This window comes from Corvus hawaiiensis, chromosome Z (genome assembly GCF_020740725.1).
Source record: "Corvus hawaiiensis isolate bCorHaw1 chromosome Z, bCorHaw1.pri.cur, whole genome shotgun sequence".
Taxonomy (NCBI): Eukaryota; Metazoa; Chordata; class Aves; order Passeriformes; family Corvidae; genus Corvus; species Corvus hawaiiensis.
In genome coordinates, this window is record NC_063255.1 from 29,905,160 (window position 1) to 29,921,457 (window position 16,298).

The 16,298-nt window shown below is 49.2% G+C and overlaps 2 protein-coding genes across 2 annotated transcripts; both read left to right on the forward strand.

Moving 5' to 3' along the window:
- Nucleotides 1-386: 386 nt before the first annotated feature.
- Nucleotides 387-2,602, forward strand: LOC125320385 (cyclin-dependent kinase 4 inhibitor B-like). Its single transcript, XM_048292659.1, has 2 exons — nucleotides 387-524; nucleotides 2,015-2,602. Exon 2 carries the CDS (start codon nucleotides 2,018-2,020, stop codon nucleotides 2,276-2,278), a length of 261 nt encoding a protein of 86 aa, XP_048148616.1. The 5' UTR covers nucleotides 387-524; nucleotides 2,015-2,017; the 3' UTR covers nucleotides 2,279-2,602.
- A 9,417-nt stretch (nucleotides 2,603-12,019) lies between these two features.
- LOC125320384 (cyclin-dependent kinase 4 inhibitor B-like) lies at nucleotides 12,020-15,821 on the forward strand. Its single transcript, XM_048292658.1, has 2 exons — nucleotides 12,020-12,240; nucleotides 14,488-15,821. Exons 1-2 carry the CDS (start codon nucleotides 12,103-12,105, stop codon nucleotides 14,782-14,784), a joined length of 435 nt encoding a protein of 144 aa, XP_048148615.1. The 5' UTR covers nucleotides 12,020-12,102; the 3' UTR covers nucleotides 14,785-15,821.
- Nucleotides 15,822-16,298: the final 477 nt, after the last annotated feature.

Sequence of the window (16,298 nt, forward strand, 5' to 3'; positions counted from 1 at the left end):
CCTCAAGAGAAAGCCCCGGAGAATAAAATAATAGACGAACATAAAAGACGGAGAGAGAGCCCGCCCCGCCGCCTCCCGCCCGCCCGGCAGCCCGGCCCTCCCTGCCGTCGGAGAGGTGCGCAGGTCGCTCCGCCCCGTCGGGGCGAGGCCAGCGGTGACCGCGAGATGAGCTGGGCGGTGCCAGCCGGGAGGAGGAAACAACTGCCGGGAGGCTCCTCCTCGTTCTCGCAGGTGGAGGCGGCCTTGGCGACAGCACCGTGCGGCAATCTCTGGGCCGGGGCCGCCGGGGGCGCGGGCCGGGCGTTCCCATGGGCAAGGCACGGGCGTTCCCATGGGCAAGGCACTCCTCGCAGGCCGGGGTCGCCGCCAGCCTCGGGCAGCGCGGGGCGGCCGAGCGGCGGCTGCGGCGCTGTGCGGGGCGCGGCGGCGGATGAGCTGGCCAACGCCGCCGCCCGCGGGGACCTGCGGAGCCTCAGGGAGCTAACCCTAACGCCGTCAACTCCTACGGCAGAACCCCCATCCAGGTAAGGAGGCGGACTGTGGGCGGCTGGGCGAGGGCAGTGGGCCCTCCGTGCCCTGCCCGAGGCGGGCCGGTGGCAGCCCCGGGACAGTGGCCCGGAGCCGGCCGCCCCCGGTCACAGTGTTCGGCTGTTGACAAGGCGGCGGGGCACAGGGGTTCTTCTCGCCTCTCTGGGAAGGAGAAAGTCTGTGACGGCCGCAACAGAGAAGTTTTAGTCTTAGCAATTCTTGACTGTATTTGAACCAACTGAGATAGGATGACTCAAATCCGAGAACTTTAATGCTCATCTCGCAATAAACGTGCAATGAAATGTAAAAACTCACGTTTGCAGAAATAATTTCCCTTTCGTTACACCTCGTCTTCTGCTTTATATGACTGTTAGTATTTTTCGTCTCCTGTCCCATGGGAAAAAAACCCGATATTCGGTGGCTCTCAGAAACAAAAACACCTGGTCACGATAGCCTTGCCCAGCTGACGCTGCAGGTAGACAACGAGCAATCCTTGTGGGGCTCAGTCTGCCCACATTTTACACTCGCGTGAGCGTGTAGGTAGACGTAGCGCCCGGAGGTGTAGTACAGGTTAAATTTATAAAGGCTGAGTTAATTTTCGAGGTAGTTCTAGCCAGCTTTTTTTTAAAAAAAATTCAAAATAAAACGAAACTGGAATAATCTGAGAAGCTATATTTAAGTTTTACTGCCAGTGCTTGCGAAACACTCTCCTACAAAATGTCGGTGCAGCCTTTCACTTGAAACAGGTATTTGTTGCCGTCCTCCAGTGCTGGGTTGTTTTTTTTCTTTTCAATTTGGGCGGCAGGGATTAATTAACCCGTGTGCTGAACGCACTGCTGGGCGCGCTAGGGGAAACCCAATTTAGAAAACGGCGAGCCCGAGGGGGAGGGCTGCCGGACACTTCGGTACTGCCCTGGACACGCGGGTCAGGCAAAAGGTGCATTCCCTCCTGACGGTGAGGGAAACGCAGGTGAGGCGCCTCAGACAGGGTGGGTTCCCTGCATTACGCGTTTTCCCTTGTCAAGGACCTTCTGGAGAAATGACGGCAGTCCCTGCGAGCCGCTCCACCGGCGCGGTTGTGTGGGGACCGGTGCGAAGCGACTTGGTACTTGACCTGGGTTCCTGTGGGAGTGCGTCGGCAGAAGAGCGAGTCCCTTCCCCTGGTTCGTCTGCTCCGAGCCTACCGACCCCCGCCGGCTCCTGTCACGGAGCAGCTCCAGTGTGCGTCCACATGCCCCGACCCCACAGGGGTCCTCGCATCTCTCTGCCCCTCCTGTCCCCTGGCGTGGATGAAGAAGGGTTTTCCGATGCGGCCCAACTCCCCCGACGGGTACATGTTCTCCACCGTTCGTGGCACGTCCGGAGCCGATCTCTATGCCTCACTGCAGATTTTCTTCTCTTTTCCACTGCGGATCCCCATTTCCTTCGGGGCCGAGCGAGAAAGCCTGAGCTCTGCGGCGGGCGCTGACGCTGTCTCTCCCCGCAGGTGATGATGCTGGGCAGCCCGCGGGTGGCCGAGCTGCTGCTGCGGCGCGGAGCCGACCCCAACCGCCCCGACCCGCGCACCGGCTGCCTCCCCGCGCACGACGCGGCCCGCGCCGGCTTTCTGGAGACGCTGGCGGCGCTGCACCGGGCCGGGGCGCGCCTCGACCTGCCCGACGGCCGCGGCCGCCTGCCCCTCGACGTGGCGGCGGGGGGCCCGCACGGAGCGGTGGGGCGGTACCTGCGCGACCCGCCGCTCCGTGCCTAACCTCTCCCCAGGCCATCCCCTCCCCAAACTTATTGCCCGCGCCCGACTCGGGAGACACCAAGTCGAACAGTACTCGTGCGATGCTGTGAATAACCCCAGATCGCGTTTCTCTCCTGGGATGCATGAAGGACGATATTCTTTGCTCATGCCTGTGTATTATCCTGCACTGGAAATGCTACGACCTTCCACAGGCCTCTTTTCTCACACAAGAGTCCAAACACTGAAGAGAAATATTAAATATGAAGTAAGAAAGTACTAATTGTAAAAATATTAAATAGCAAATATTGCATATTTAATATGATGGAAAATCCCCGCACGGAGATGGTACTATAAACCCTCCCTCTGTTTTGATGGGGCCACGTCTGGACTTTCTGCTCCCCGGGGGCTCCCCAGTCACGCTTGCTAGCCCTCCATCTGAAGAAGATGGGAGAGGCTTCAAGCTCGCCCTGTCCCGACTGCTCCCTGTTTGATTTTCGTTAAATCGAACTGAAGTGATGCTGAAGCCAATCTACCTCTCCCTAGCAAAACCGGCCGGACAGCAGGATCAGTGCCTCCTGGTGCAATTGCAGCTTTGGCAAATACCTTCGTAAAACCATGTAGGATGCTGTGCATGTCTCTACACGTACCCACAGTGCATCCGTGGCTCTCCTTGTGAAGACTGCAACCATAGCGTCTGGAAGGAGAAAATAAAGAGGGATTTGTGTCTCTGCAAGCCTGATACGGTCCCCAGCTGAAGTACTCGTTGTTTTAACAACTTGCAAGTGACCTCCCCTGAGTTAAAATACTTTTTAAAAATCACATGATTGTAAAACGAAGGCAGCCATAAACGAAAAATTAAAAGTCATATATCTGAGCTGGGCTCCAGGGCTCCATCACCAAGATGCTCGGAGGTGACACATTTGGTAAAGAAACAAGAAAACCTTTGAAACACCTCTGCTGCTGGTGGGGGGAATGAGGGTGGGACTATATATTAATTATGCGAGAGTCGATACATGTTTCACTGGCTGCCCCGGCTCGGGGGAATTGGATGTGAGCGCCCCAGGAAAAAGATACAGCGGCGACCCAGCCTCTGCCGAGGGGAAGTGAGCAGACGGGGAGACCCGCTCCCACCGCGGCGAGTCCCCGAGCGCCCAGAGAGGTGTGCTGCGGGAGCGCACGGGCAGCACCGAGCAGGGCGGTGAGGCAGGCGGCGGAGACGGTGCTCCCAGCCGGTGCGGGACAAGTGGGAGACCCTACCTCCCTCCCTAGAACCCACACGGGGCTGTGCTCACACGTCCTGCACCTTAGGGGCTGAGAAAGGGAAGCCAGGCGAGGCAGTGACAGAGCTCAGGTCTTGTATCCCAGCGCAAATCCTGGGCACTTTGCAGAGCTACCTGTAGAAAAGATGAAAAACATTTATCTTGGTTTTGCATTCGTACTGAGTATCCAACCCCCAGATATTTCATATATAAACATGAAAAATAATATATATATACCTTTTTTGTAACGTGTTGGAATATGTTATTTATTATAATGTAATTTCATACAATGTATGCTTTATAATTACTTCGTATAAGTTCTCACACTATAAAATATCTAGTTATGTAATTAATGTACATAATATATCTATGTAATACCTATATAAAGTATACATGATACACGTATATAACACACATATATAAACCGTTATGATTATTTATCAACGTGATATATTTGCTTAGCAATTATTTTTATGTCTAATATGCTTAATTTTTAAATTATGCTCATTGGTTTAATTATAACCAAATTATATGCATATTAAACACATACCAAACATTTATGTTATTTTTAGGCTACATTCACACTTTTTTCATCATAAGAATGCCTAGAACATGTATTTTATACCTATCTTTAAGTAGAAAATGTATAACATTATAATATGACACCTTGTTAATTTGTGCCACACTCTGCCCTAGAACATGGCATAGCTGTAAGTGAACCAAGGACAGCACTGGGGATGCAGCAGTCAAGTGCCTGCATCCCATGCCTGTGGGAACCAGAATGGAACTTCGACCAGATACAGAGACAGGAGGAAGCTAGAGCCTGACTACATTCCTTACGGAACAGTAAGGTTCTATTGAACTGTGCTTCCATCCTCAATTGGACCAGTATTTCTGTTTTCAATTGTCATATTCTCCAAGAACCAGATTTGATTTAAATTTTTTAGCATTTCCATTAAGGCTTATGAAACTACAGCAACAGACACAGTAATATTATATTATTACTGTTATTGTTCATAAAGTTGGAGGGGAAACAACAGAATTTGCTAGGCTGACTGCACCAAATAAGCAGAGTATGCCCTCAATATGTCCTCAAAACCCAGCAGGGCTAAATACCTAATTGCTATAAATCTGCCTCACAGAGTAGGTCCAGAGTCCCTTCCCAGGACAGGCCCGTGGAGGAGACTACTCACTCCGTGGAAGGATGGGGATCACCGGCAAGATCCTGCTTGGCTGCAAGAGCTTCCACAGGCACCTTTTCTTATGGGAGCAGCAGCGACTCCAGGGCTTGGAGTCCTCCTTTGAAAGAAGAATAGTAACAGTTAACAACAAACAGCAGCAGCAATACACTTTATCGAGAAAGCCCTAAAAGCATGATGTTTAAGGTGGCAGATTACTGGCATATTTTATTTTTAATATTGCTGCTATAACTGAGTACATGTGCGAGCACACATGCACCCTTCTGCATCAGGGTTTGTGCCCTGTGCACGACGAGCTCCTCCTCGGCCCCGGATCGGCCATGCATTCAGTGTTGGTGGGTATTCGGTTTCTGTTGCCAAAGCTGTCGGGTCATCCTCTCACCGCTGCTCCGTCACTTGCGTCACACAGCCAGGTAGGCATTAATTTCTCTGAATTTTGGCTTGCCTGTCGGGGAGCAGTAGCACGGCAGGAAAGGAAAGGAAAGGAAAAAGGAAAGGAAAAAGGAAAGGAAAAAGGAAAGGAAAAAGGAAAGGAAAAAGGAAAGGAAAAAGGAAAGGAAAAAGGAAAGGAAAAAGGAAAGGAAAGGAAAGGAAAGGAAAGGAAAGGAAAGGAAAGGAAAGGAAAGGAAAGGAAAGGAAAGGAAAGGAAAGGAAAGGAAAGGAAAGGAAAGGAAAACTTCTCTCGAAAGGTGCTTTCATTTCGAAATGGCCGATTTCACTCACCCAGTATCCCAGGCTTGAAATCCAGCTCGGTCCAAAAGAAACCATTACAGGCTTTTCTTTATCGTCATTGTAAGGAGGTGTTTGTTCTAGGGGGGTGTTGCACAGGCTTATGTTCCCCATCCCTCCCAGGGACTGCCACTGTGCGTCCCCTCCCGGCGCCTTTTCCGCGCCTCCCCGCAGTCCCGGAGTTGTCCCGACCCCTCTCGCAGCCGCCTCTAGCCGTGATCAGCCGAACCGGGCCCCTCCGCGCCCGGCGAGGGCGAAGACGCGCCAGCCGAAACGACGCTGTCCCTGCCCGTCGCTCTTCCCATGGCTCGGTCGGAGGAACCTCGCACCCGGGAGGGGGGAAGCGCAGGCAGAGGGATTCTTGGGGTGGGTGGCGGGACGGGGAGGTAGTGATAACCCCTCCACCGCCCTGGGATCCTCTGCTCGGCGGCAGAGCTCAGCACCGGCTGTCGCAGGTCTCGGCAGCTCTCCGGTGTTTCCTGGGAGACCGGTGGCCGGGCAGGGGAGTGCCGGCAGGTTGACTGGGGCTTCTGAGCGACCCTCCGCTGCTCCCCCGCCCCGCTTCAAAACCTCGCCCTTCAACAGGAAAGCAAAGCGGCCCGACGCCTCGGAGCACGGCCGGGGAGAAGGCCCGGGGGCTGGGCAGGGAACCGCTCATTACCCGTTCCAGTGACCGGCGCGAGGAAAGCGAGATCCTCTTTTTTTTCTCCCCCCCCCCCCCGCCCCCCCTCCCTCTCCATCCCCCCACCCCCCCTCCGCTCCCCTACGCAACGGTCCCGCGTCGCGTTCAAATGGCCATGTGACAAGGAAATAGCTACTCGCCCGGGCCAGCACTGGCCCGCGCTTTTAAAGCGGCAGAGATCCGCTACCCGGCTCCCTGAGCGCCAGCGCGGCGCTCCGGTCTGCCGCAGGCCCTCTCCCCGTCGGGGTTTTCCCGGGGGGAGTGGGGTCCGAGAGCAACTGAACAGCAAGAAAAAAACCCCAGGGAAGTAACACCCCTCCCCAAACGGAGAGGGAGGCGGTGTGTTTGGAGGGGCAGATCGAGGGGAGGGCAAGGACATGTCGTCAAGGCTTTATTTGAAAGCAGGGGAGCGCTCTACGATTGGCCGGTCTCCACGCCCGTCTGATGGCGGTACTCCCCGGGACCACAGTGGGAGGGCAGAGGAGTCGGCGATCTCCCCCGTCCCCATCCCCCGCCGCCGGTCTTCCTTCGCCCGCTTTCGACCCGGGAGCCGTCATCATGGGAGGAGTTTAGAGTGGGGTGTAGGGGAGGGGTGGGGAGCAGAGGGAGGCGAAGTGAAATGGGGAGTCGATATTAGTTAAACGGAAAAGAAAAAAAAAAAAAAGAAAAAAAAAGAAAATCCTCTCCAATGAATGGAGGGTGAGAGGGCCGATTCACCGGTGGGGCCCCGCTGGGGAGGTATTTGTAGCGTGACGCGCTCGCGGCTTCCCCGCACCCATGACCCCCCGGATAAGGTGCACCATCCACTTTCGGCGCCCCCGTAGCCTGCCCCGGGCCTGGGCGCTGGGCTGGCGCATCCTCCGCCGCATTTTCGGGGCGCTGGGGCGGCGCTGGCCGCGGCGCCTCGCCCTGCAGCTGGTCCTGCGGCGGAGGCGGCGCGGGAGCCCCCGGCCCAGGTAGGACGCCGGGAGCGGGGCTGCTCGGGGGCGGCGCGGGTGGCCCGACGGGGCGGCGGGAGCGGGAGGCGGCGGCCCAGCGCCGGTGGCAGCTCCGCGGGGACCCCTCGGGGCCGCATGCTCAGATGGCACCGGGAACACATTAGATTTGTGCAGGCGGGGTGTTTCTGTGCGTGGTGGTTTTTTTGTTTTGTTTTGTTTTTTGTTTTTTTTTTTTTACGCAGTAGAAAATGTTCTGTTCTTGAAAAATTACTGTAATGCATTTCTGCCTTTCCTCCCACTTTTTGAGAAGTTTTCTGTATAGCTTATTAAGAAAATATAAACCCAACACCATTTACCAGCCTTTTCAGACAGTTCCTTGCAAACAAGGAACATAACTACTGCTCTGAAGAGAGAAAATGGCTACTGTTTTCTCACGATGTATTACTCTCCACGCTTGTAAACGACAGTGAAATACAGTGGCCTACTTTGCCTTCCCTTGCCGTTAAGATAATATGGGAAATAAGGGTCAGAGCGGGCCGAGCATCGTCAGAAAGAGTGATTAAAATACACTCGTATGAAGGATCTTGAGATACATCAGAGGCAGTTTTAGAGAGACTTTTTCCTTAGTGCACCATGCAAAATCAGATTGTTGTGGACCTAGGCATTGATTATCACACATAATAGTAATAATAATGATTAGATATACAGTGAAGCTAAAGTGAATATTAATTTTGATGACAATTTGAGAATTGTTCTGCAAAATCCTCGTAGAGGGTTACTAGAGCATTCCACAACCTCCTCTAATACAGAGCACAGATTGGAAAAGAACAGAGGTAGAAGAGAAGTAGAAATATTTGCCTCAAAATAAGTACAAAAATAGGGACTATTTATTTTATACATATATAAATAGATGTATAAAATTTTTAACCTTTCAGGCTATAGGATTCAGGGTGTGGAGATAAAGTAAAGCTGAGTTTCCCAGCTCCACTCTCTGTTTAGATTGCTTCCAGTGCTTTTTGAATAACGTGTGGCGCCATACACACAGACACACACACACATGTAAGAACTTACACATGTATTTATAAATATATAAATCAGAAACTATACTCAATTTTCCTTGTTGCCTTCAAATGCCTCATTTTTTGCATTTGTACTAGGCCTTGTTTCTTCATCCTGCACTAAAAGGAAGAAAAAGAAACTGTAAACTCTGTCCGACCTGAAAAACATGAATCTCAAATTGAAACATAACTGTGAGGGTACTAAGTACCTTGAAGTAAATTCTCTGTAGGAAGGACAAAACCCCCTCATGGATCCGAAAGTGTAGCTATTATTTTCTCACTATATTTCCACACTTGCTGTAAATACTGCTACTTTTTTATTGCCTTCCCCTGAGCTTTTTAATCGGGGAATGAGTTTTTCTAAAATGCCAATTAGCTCTAGACTAGAAATCTGATTTTGAAGGGCCTGGGATGGAGTAAGATAAGTGTGTGTGTTAAATGTAATTAAAAAAAAAAAAAACAAAAACAAAAAACCAAACAACCAAAACACAAAACAGAACCAAAAAACCCCATGAAAGATACAATGCCTAGGGATAATTTTGTAACTGTCTAGGGTAACATATAATGAACTCGTGGCTGCCCCATCTCTAGAATAGTCTCGAGACCAGACTGGATGAGGCAGGGTGGTAGCATGGGATTGGAAGTAATACCTCTGAAGTCCTTTCCAACCCTAACTTGTCTCTGATTGTAAAATATAATCCGTGAAGTATTTATTCGTTATTATTGCAGTTTGTTTGAGTTTTGTTTGGGCTTTTTGTGTGCATTTGGTTTTTGACTTTGTTTGTTCAGGACTATTTTTCAATCATTTTTGTGTTCAACAGAAACCCCCATGGCACAACTTCTGAATGACTAAAATTAAGGTGATAGATTTTCCTGTTATTAACCAGCATGTGTAATCAGGATAAACATGTTCACAAATATTCTAACATTTTAAGCTGAAGAGAAGAACAATAGTGTAAACTATTTCTGTACACAGGCGTTGCTTCATTTTTAGTGTAACTCAGAACAGCTGTTCCCCCCACCCCCCTTAGATATAAAACAGGCTACTTCATGCAACCTCTCCATTGCACCTCCTACCCCTGCCTCCATTGTGCCCTTTTTGCCTATTTACAAGCTAGGAAATCCCAATATTATGTTCTTTATATTTTTGTTTGTCTCTTTATAGAATTTAATTAACCCCTGAACTTATTATCCAAATACTTCTTAGATAAAATGAGGAAAATGTTGTGAATTTTTTTTGTTGTTGTTGAAAGGGTAATACTTGCTAAGCCTTAAACAAGGCATAAGATGGCTGCATTTGTTAACTGAAAGTTACCTCTTCCGCCCTTTATGCTATTATCAAAACATCTCAGAACAATTTGCAGGATTGCTTTACTGTAGTATTAAAATTGATCTCTTTTCTTTGTCAAACGTCTGTACGGTTGAATAATGATTCTAAAAGAGAAGAAATGTATGATAGGGACACTGCTTAACTTGATTCTTTTTTTTTTTTTTTTTTACTGCCGTGAAAATATCCTTGCAGTAAGGTTTGCTGGGGGGAGAAGGTGGTTTTTCCTTCCTCCCCACCAAGATACAAGTGCAATACGTAGTTCTTTTTCAAACCACAGTAGCACAGGCTGCTTCATTATTCTCCTAACTTCAGATATGACTCCATGTTGTTATGTTTTGATTAATTTGAGGTCTTTTGTTGGCATTAGAATTGTATAATATAAGATTTGCTTTTAGAGGGGGAAGAAATCACATTATTTCAATAATGTAATTTAAAATTCTGTGATTTAAAAACGTTCTAGTAGTTCGATACATGATTTGGAGCATCAGTAATGTTGAGACATAATAAAGGGACAGTATTTGTTGTTTTACACCATTAGCTTTTAATTTAGGGGAGATGGAGGTATGGGCCCTCTGACTCGTAGTAATGTATTCACTTGCAAGTATATTGATTTGTGAGTGTGCATTTTTTTCTTCACAGAATTAACTAGGTTGGAAAAGACCTTTAAGGTCATTGAGTCCAACCTATTTTTATCTTTATATACTCACAAAAGGACACATATTCCCATATTTATACATACAGATGCATAAAATCCATGATCAGTACTATTTCACAGAAAGCAAGACTAGCCAGTGATAACCTGCAATCCTGCCACGCATCACTATTGATTTGAAATTTTAAGACGCCTGACAGACATAACCAATGAGGTTTTCTCCTTAGATTTATCTCTGTGTGGCTGTCATTAATGTCAAAGAGCACAAGAAGAACTGGAAGTTACTTTGCCTTTTGGGTGGGGGACCGTCTTAATTTCTTAGACTTTACAGATTTTTTAAAATCCACTCTTTTAAACATTTATTTATTTATTTATTTATTTGGTTTTAATTTTTTACCTGTCCCAAGGGCCACTTTGCACCACGCCTTGTAGAAAAACCACGGTGTGGTGGGACCTCACCACCAGTCCCTGGCAAGCAAGGGTCTCACCTCACAAACCCCCTTCAAATGTTGGACACTCATCTTGCAATGCCGCTTGCCCCAGAAACTTTGCAAGGGAAAGAAAGCCGCTAAATTAAGACATTTTGGTGAATCTCTGACTTGTCTATTCAGGGATAAATCTGTGTTTATTTCTCCTCATCCAATGATGTCACTGTCTTTCGGCTAGTAGTAAATGTAGAATAAATCACCGTGTTTCTCATTTAGCAGAGCTTTTCGGGGGTTAACGCCTAAGAGCACAAAGTATCTGCACAGAGCATACTTCTGTGGCGTCGCACCGGTCTTCTGCAAATAAAAAAAAAGATTAGGGAACTGTCTTTGTGAGGGGCGGGGGGGTGGCGGGTGGAAACAACAAAGAAAAGGGAAAACAAAACCCTGAAAAACACCCTTATTCCCCTTGCCTCTTACACAGGTCTGCCCGGAACTTTGAGGTGGCAGAATAAAAACTTCACGCGGCGGGTCGTGGGTGCCGGCCACCCGCTCCCCCCTCGACTACCGCGGGGTGGGTCGCTCGGGCTGGGGGTATGTGTCACGGGCGTGCTTGGGGCCTGCAGCCGGGTGGCGCTGGGCGGAAAGCCAAGGGGAGGAGCCAGGATTTTTTGAGGATCTTTACAGCCACCAGGCGAGATTCTTCTGCGCAGCCTCCCGCTGGGCGGCTGGAGCTGCACCTTAGCCTGGCGGACTCTCGCCGCGGTTTTCCAGCTCGCTGAAGGCTCTGGCAGGGCCAGGCTGAAGCGATCCTCCTCTATCCGGTGCCATGAGATTTGTCGCAGACAACGGGAGCACGGCTCCCTTCCTCATCCGGTCCACTTGCTCTCTGCCGGCGCAGGACGGAGGGATGGACCCCCGACCCACAGCTAGGAGGGGGTCCGGCAGGGCAGAACCCCTTTCGGAGACAGAAACCAGAGCCATCACTCGCACAAAGTCCCTCTCTGTCCCGAGAAAGTTCTGCTTCTGTCATGTCGTCGTCCGCCCGCGTTAGATACTCACGTGGCGCGTCCCACCTGCCCGGGCCGTGGCAGCTGCCGTGGAGGCTGTTTGTCGGTGGGTCTGCGCCCCGCTCCCCGCCTTCGCAACCCGCCCCTATACGGACAGAGGTTATGGGGCTCCATCCCCTCTCCCCCGTGAGAGGAAAACCCTGCCAGAGCCGCCCGCGCTCGAGGTGGGGGTGAAACCGGGCTGCTTTCCGAGGTGCCGTGCTTGAGGACCAGACTGCGGGCATCCCGCGATCCTTCGTCGCCCTGCCGGTGCCCCTCGCCCCGGGCGGGTGCGCGGATTTTCCGGCAGCCGCTGGGGGACGGGGGAGAGCGGATGCCATAGCGCCCGCCCCGCCGGCGGAGTGCGTGGCGCGGGGAGGGCACGGGGGGGGCCAGGAGGGGGACGCGAAGGGGCGGCCGCTGCCCTCGGGGAAGGAGGAGCTGCGTCTCAGCTACGGGAGAGATCGCAGACAGGGGAGAGGGAAAGCCAGAGGCGGTCGTGCGGCTCAGATCGGCGGGAGGCGATGGAGGGGTCCCCCCGGAGCGACGGCGACCACCTGTGCAGCGCCGCCGCCCGCGGGGACCACGAAGAGGTGAGGAGGCTGCTGGACGCAGGCGTGGATCCCAACGGGACCAACTCCCTTGGGAGAACCCCGCTCCAGGTACGGAGCACAGGGAAGAGGGGTAATCGGGTGAGGGGGCGGGGGGGAAGCTGTGCTCTGCCACGCTGGCGGGGAGGGGTGGGTACTTTGTGAATAGAATTAATTTTTATTGTTATAATCGGAACCATACTCCAGCCGCAGCCGTCTGAATTCAAACGAGCCCTTTATTTTTTACTAAGCCCTGCCGTCCTGAAAATGCAAGATGGAGTTCAGTGAGGAACTCCTGGCAGCAAACGAATTTTTCTAGGGTGTACGCAAAAGAAGAAGTGGGACTGCAAAATCATTTTCCAGATAGGTTTGGGGAATTATCTGCACTTCGAGCAAATTTATTGATTTTTAAAATAAAGACCGAATAGGTCTTTATTCCCCAAGTAAATCGAAGCAGGGTCCCTTACTAGTATATTCTTGAACAAAGAACCTGGAAATTGTGCTGGTAAAAATTGTAACTTGAAATTAGGTGTATATTAGTAGTCACCTCTTTATTTTTTTTTCTTTAAGTAGTAGTAATATTAATATTTTCTATTCATAAATAGTGGCAGAATTTATTCATAGATGTTAGAAGTAGCAGTATGTAGAATTGCTTTCTAGGCAGTTTGAGAGTTAAAAGTGTGTTATATCAATCGACATACTTAAGTAGAAAGCTTTTTAATGTTCGTTGAACGATTAATATACTGTGATTTAAACTAGAGTTGTGTATCTCACGAAGAAGATATTTCGAGTTGTCATTTGAAGAGACATATTTAATGATTCATCAGCTAAGCTGAACAGCCATTTTGACCCTTGCACTTGACATGAAATGTTTTTCTGAAGTATGTTACCGAGAAAGGCTCTCAGAAAGTTACTTGTTTTATTTCTTTTGTATGTTCAAATTCCAGATGAAAAGAATCTCCAAATTCTCATAAATTATCTCTTTGCTTTCCTCATTTCACGGTGAGATTAAGTTCTTTTTCCCTTGTCAGCAATTTAGAAAATGGCTGACACATCGAATATGTGGACCCTCTTTTTCTTTCTGAAAAAGATTAATATCAGGAATTCATAAATTATTACATTTATAAGCATATTCACACTTCTATTATAATCACGCCCAATTATTTGAAGTGCACAAACCAAAGTACCGAGAAAGAAAATGATGAGAAAAACCTATTTATTGTCTTAAGATCTTTTTCAAAGTGTTTAGTCACAATTTAGGGAGGTTAAAATTCCACTGAAAATGACCAGGACATTGAGGAAAGTAAAACCCCAGGTGCAAATTTATTTTGGTTTTTGGTTAATTGGGGGTTCCTGTTGGGTTTTGTTCAATCGTGTGTGATCAAACCTTGCCAAGTTTCTTCCATTGGCAGAAAAGCAGAATGCCATTGGGAATTTGACATTTAGATACAAAATATAACTCGGAATTTTCCATCAGTTAAGTTTTGTGCATTGCTCAAGAGTGCTCAGCAGCTGCTCTCACTTCTGAGAAGAAGACAGAAGCGAGAGAGAAAAAAAAATCCCATATTGGTCCAAAATTCATAAGGGGAAAAATACACACCGAATGCCAAAAGGAACCATACCCAGCTGCATTGCCCCTTTGGTTGCTCACCGTTGATGAATCAATAATGTATTCTAAGTGGCAGGAAACTTAATGCAAGGTCCCTCAGAGCTCTCATTAAATGCATTGTGTGTATATATAATATACAAATATATACACGCTCTTTATGTGTATAAATATATTTAAAGTATTTTTGTATGTGTGTATGCCTGAATATATTTCTAATACATATACATGCACTATTTATTATATAATAAAGGGTACATTACACAAGCAGTATCTATATTGTGTGTATATATCTGTACACACTTACATAGCTGTGTCTGTACGTGCGTATAAACGTGAGTGTGTACACATATATGCTTATACACACACCACGAGTACCGTTTATACCATGGTGTATATAAATGGCATAAAAGTGAAGAAGAACGTACATGTGTCGTACCTAGTCTGGGAACCACACACATCATAGCTCATATTTTAAATTTATCATATAATCATAGACTGTCTCGAGTTGGAAGGGACCCGTACAGATCATCGCAAACGGCTGTCAGCATACATGCAGGTCACGACTCCAAGTAGCCGACAAAGCAGAATTAGGCCCCGAAAGAGACGCGGGTCCGGCCGCCGCCAGCCCCGGCTGCCACCCGGACTCTCCGCGGAGGCGGCGCCCGGCGGTGGTCGGGGCGGGCGGGCGCTGACGCTGTCTCTCCCCGCAGGTGATGATGCTGGGCAGCCCGCGGGTGGCCGAGCTGCTGCTGCGGCGCGGAGCCGACCCCAACCGCCCCGACCCGCGCACCGGCTGCCTCCCCGCGCACGACGCGGCCCGCGCCGGCTTTCTGGAGACGCTGGCGGCGCTGCACCGGGCCGGGGCGCGCCTCGACCTGCCCGACGGCCGCGGCCGCCTGCCCCTCGACGTGGCGGCGGGGGGCCCGCACGGAGCGGTGGGGCGGTACCTGCGCGACCCGCCGCACCTTCCGGGAGCCGGAGGGGCCGCCGAGAAGGCTGCGCGCTGACCCGTCCCCGGTCGTCCCGCCGAGTCCCTGTCCCCTCGTCCCCTGCAGCCCGCATCCGCGCTGCCGAGTCACCAGCGAGCCATCGCGGCTGGCGGCGCTCCCGGTGTCCGACTGCTGGGAAGAGTCTTCCTCTGTGCCGTTACCCCCAGGGCTCCTCCCGCACGCCCCGGGCACTCCGGCTGCCGCTTCTGCAAGAAGACACGTACTACTCAATTTCCTGAGAAAAAGAGGAAAAAAACCAGAACACAATCAAGGCTAGCACTCCTGCTTCTCCCTCTCATGCTCTCCGGCGGGTAGACCACAAGCAAGACTGCTCGTCTGTGCTCTAGGGGGAAAAATTTTTTTAAAAGAATTTGAAAGAGTTCGCCTTTCCCCCTCTCTCTATTTTTTCTTTCTCTTTTTCGGTTACAATAAAGCTGCTTAGAGAAGTAAGAACACTCTGTTTCCCTTACTGGTTTGCTCACTGCTCTGCAAGGCTTTGTATTTTAGTTATTCTTCGAGATTCCTTTATGTTGTCGTGCTCCGAAATACTGAACACCTTAGCTATCTCATCCAAAAATTTAATTAATCCCCAAATATTCTCCCCTCACCAGCCCACTCAACATACGATTTTAACATCGAGATGTAACACTGATCAAATGTTAAAAAAATTTAACGCTGATAAGCGTTACAGTTTGGGAACTACACATATTTTGTGTAGCTGTATTCATGGAAAGCTGTTCATGTGAGAAAACAATTGGCAATCAACTACTTACTGCATCGTTCTTTGCATTTGGAGACCCCATTTGCTCAGAAGATATGGGCAATTAACCTCTTATTTTAAAGACAGTTTTCCGTGTCTCTAAACCAGATATTTGGAAACAACAACAAATGACCGAATTTGGTTATAGATCTGGATCTTTTCACACTTTTCGGTTTTTGTTTTCTGTTTTTCCCATGTGATTTCTGTCATCTACCCAATGTTCATACCCCTTATGTGAGATGAAATATCTGCTATTATTCAGTAATAAAACAAGAAAAAGATTGTCTTAAAAATACTTCACTCCTCGTGTTCGACTATTTAATGGTTCTGTATGCAGCCCTACTCAGTTGGGTGGTGTTATTTATTTCAGCTTTGTTTATTGCTTTCAATATTTGTGTGTGTGTTTCTGCATAAATAAATATGGATGCACAGCACAATCACGTAGGTCAGACAACAGGACATTTCACAGATATGTATTATTTAAGCACATACACACGCGAATTAGAAATATCCAAATAGTTTATTTCCTTATTGAAAACAACTCTTAAAGTGCAACAGGAAAGCTCACCTGCACTTTGTATCTTTGCTTAACTTTGTGATCTATTTTTAAAAGTGCGAGGGTTTTCCTGCCACAGGAAAAAAAAAGAAACAACCGACACTGTGGAATCAGGCACCACGGGTGCGTACTATAACTGAAGGCTATTTTTTCTGATCCTTGCAGGAAGACTGCTGTTGATATGTCTGTGTTTGGGAGCCCGCACTTTGGCCAGGG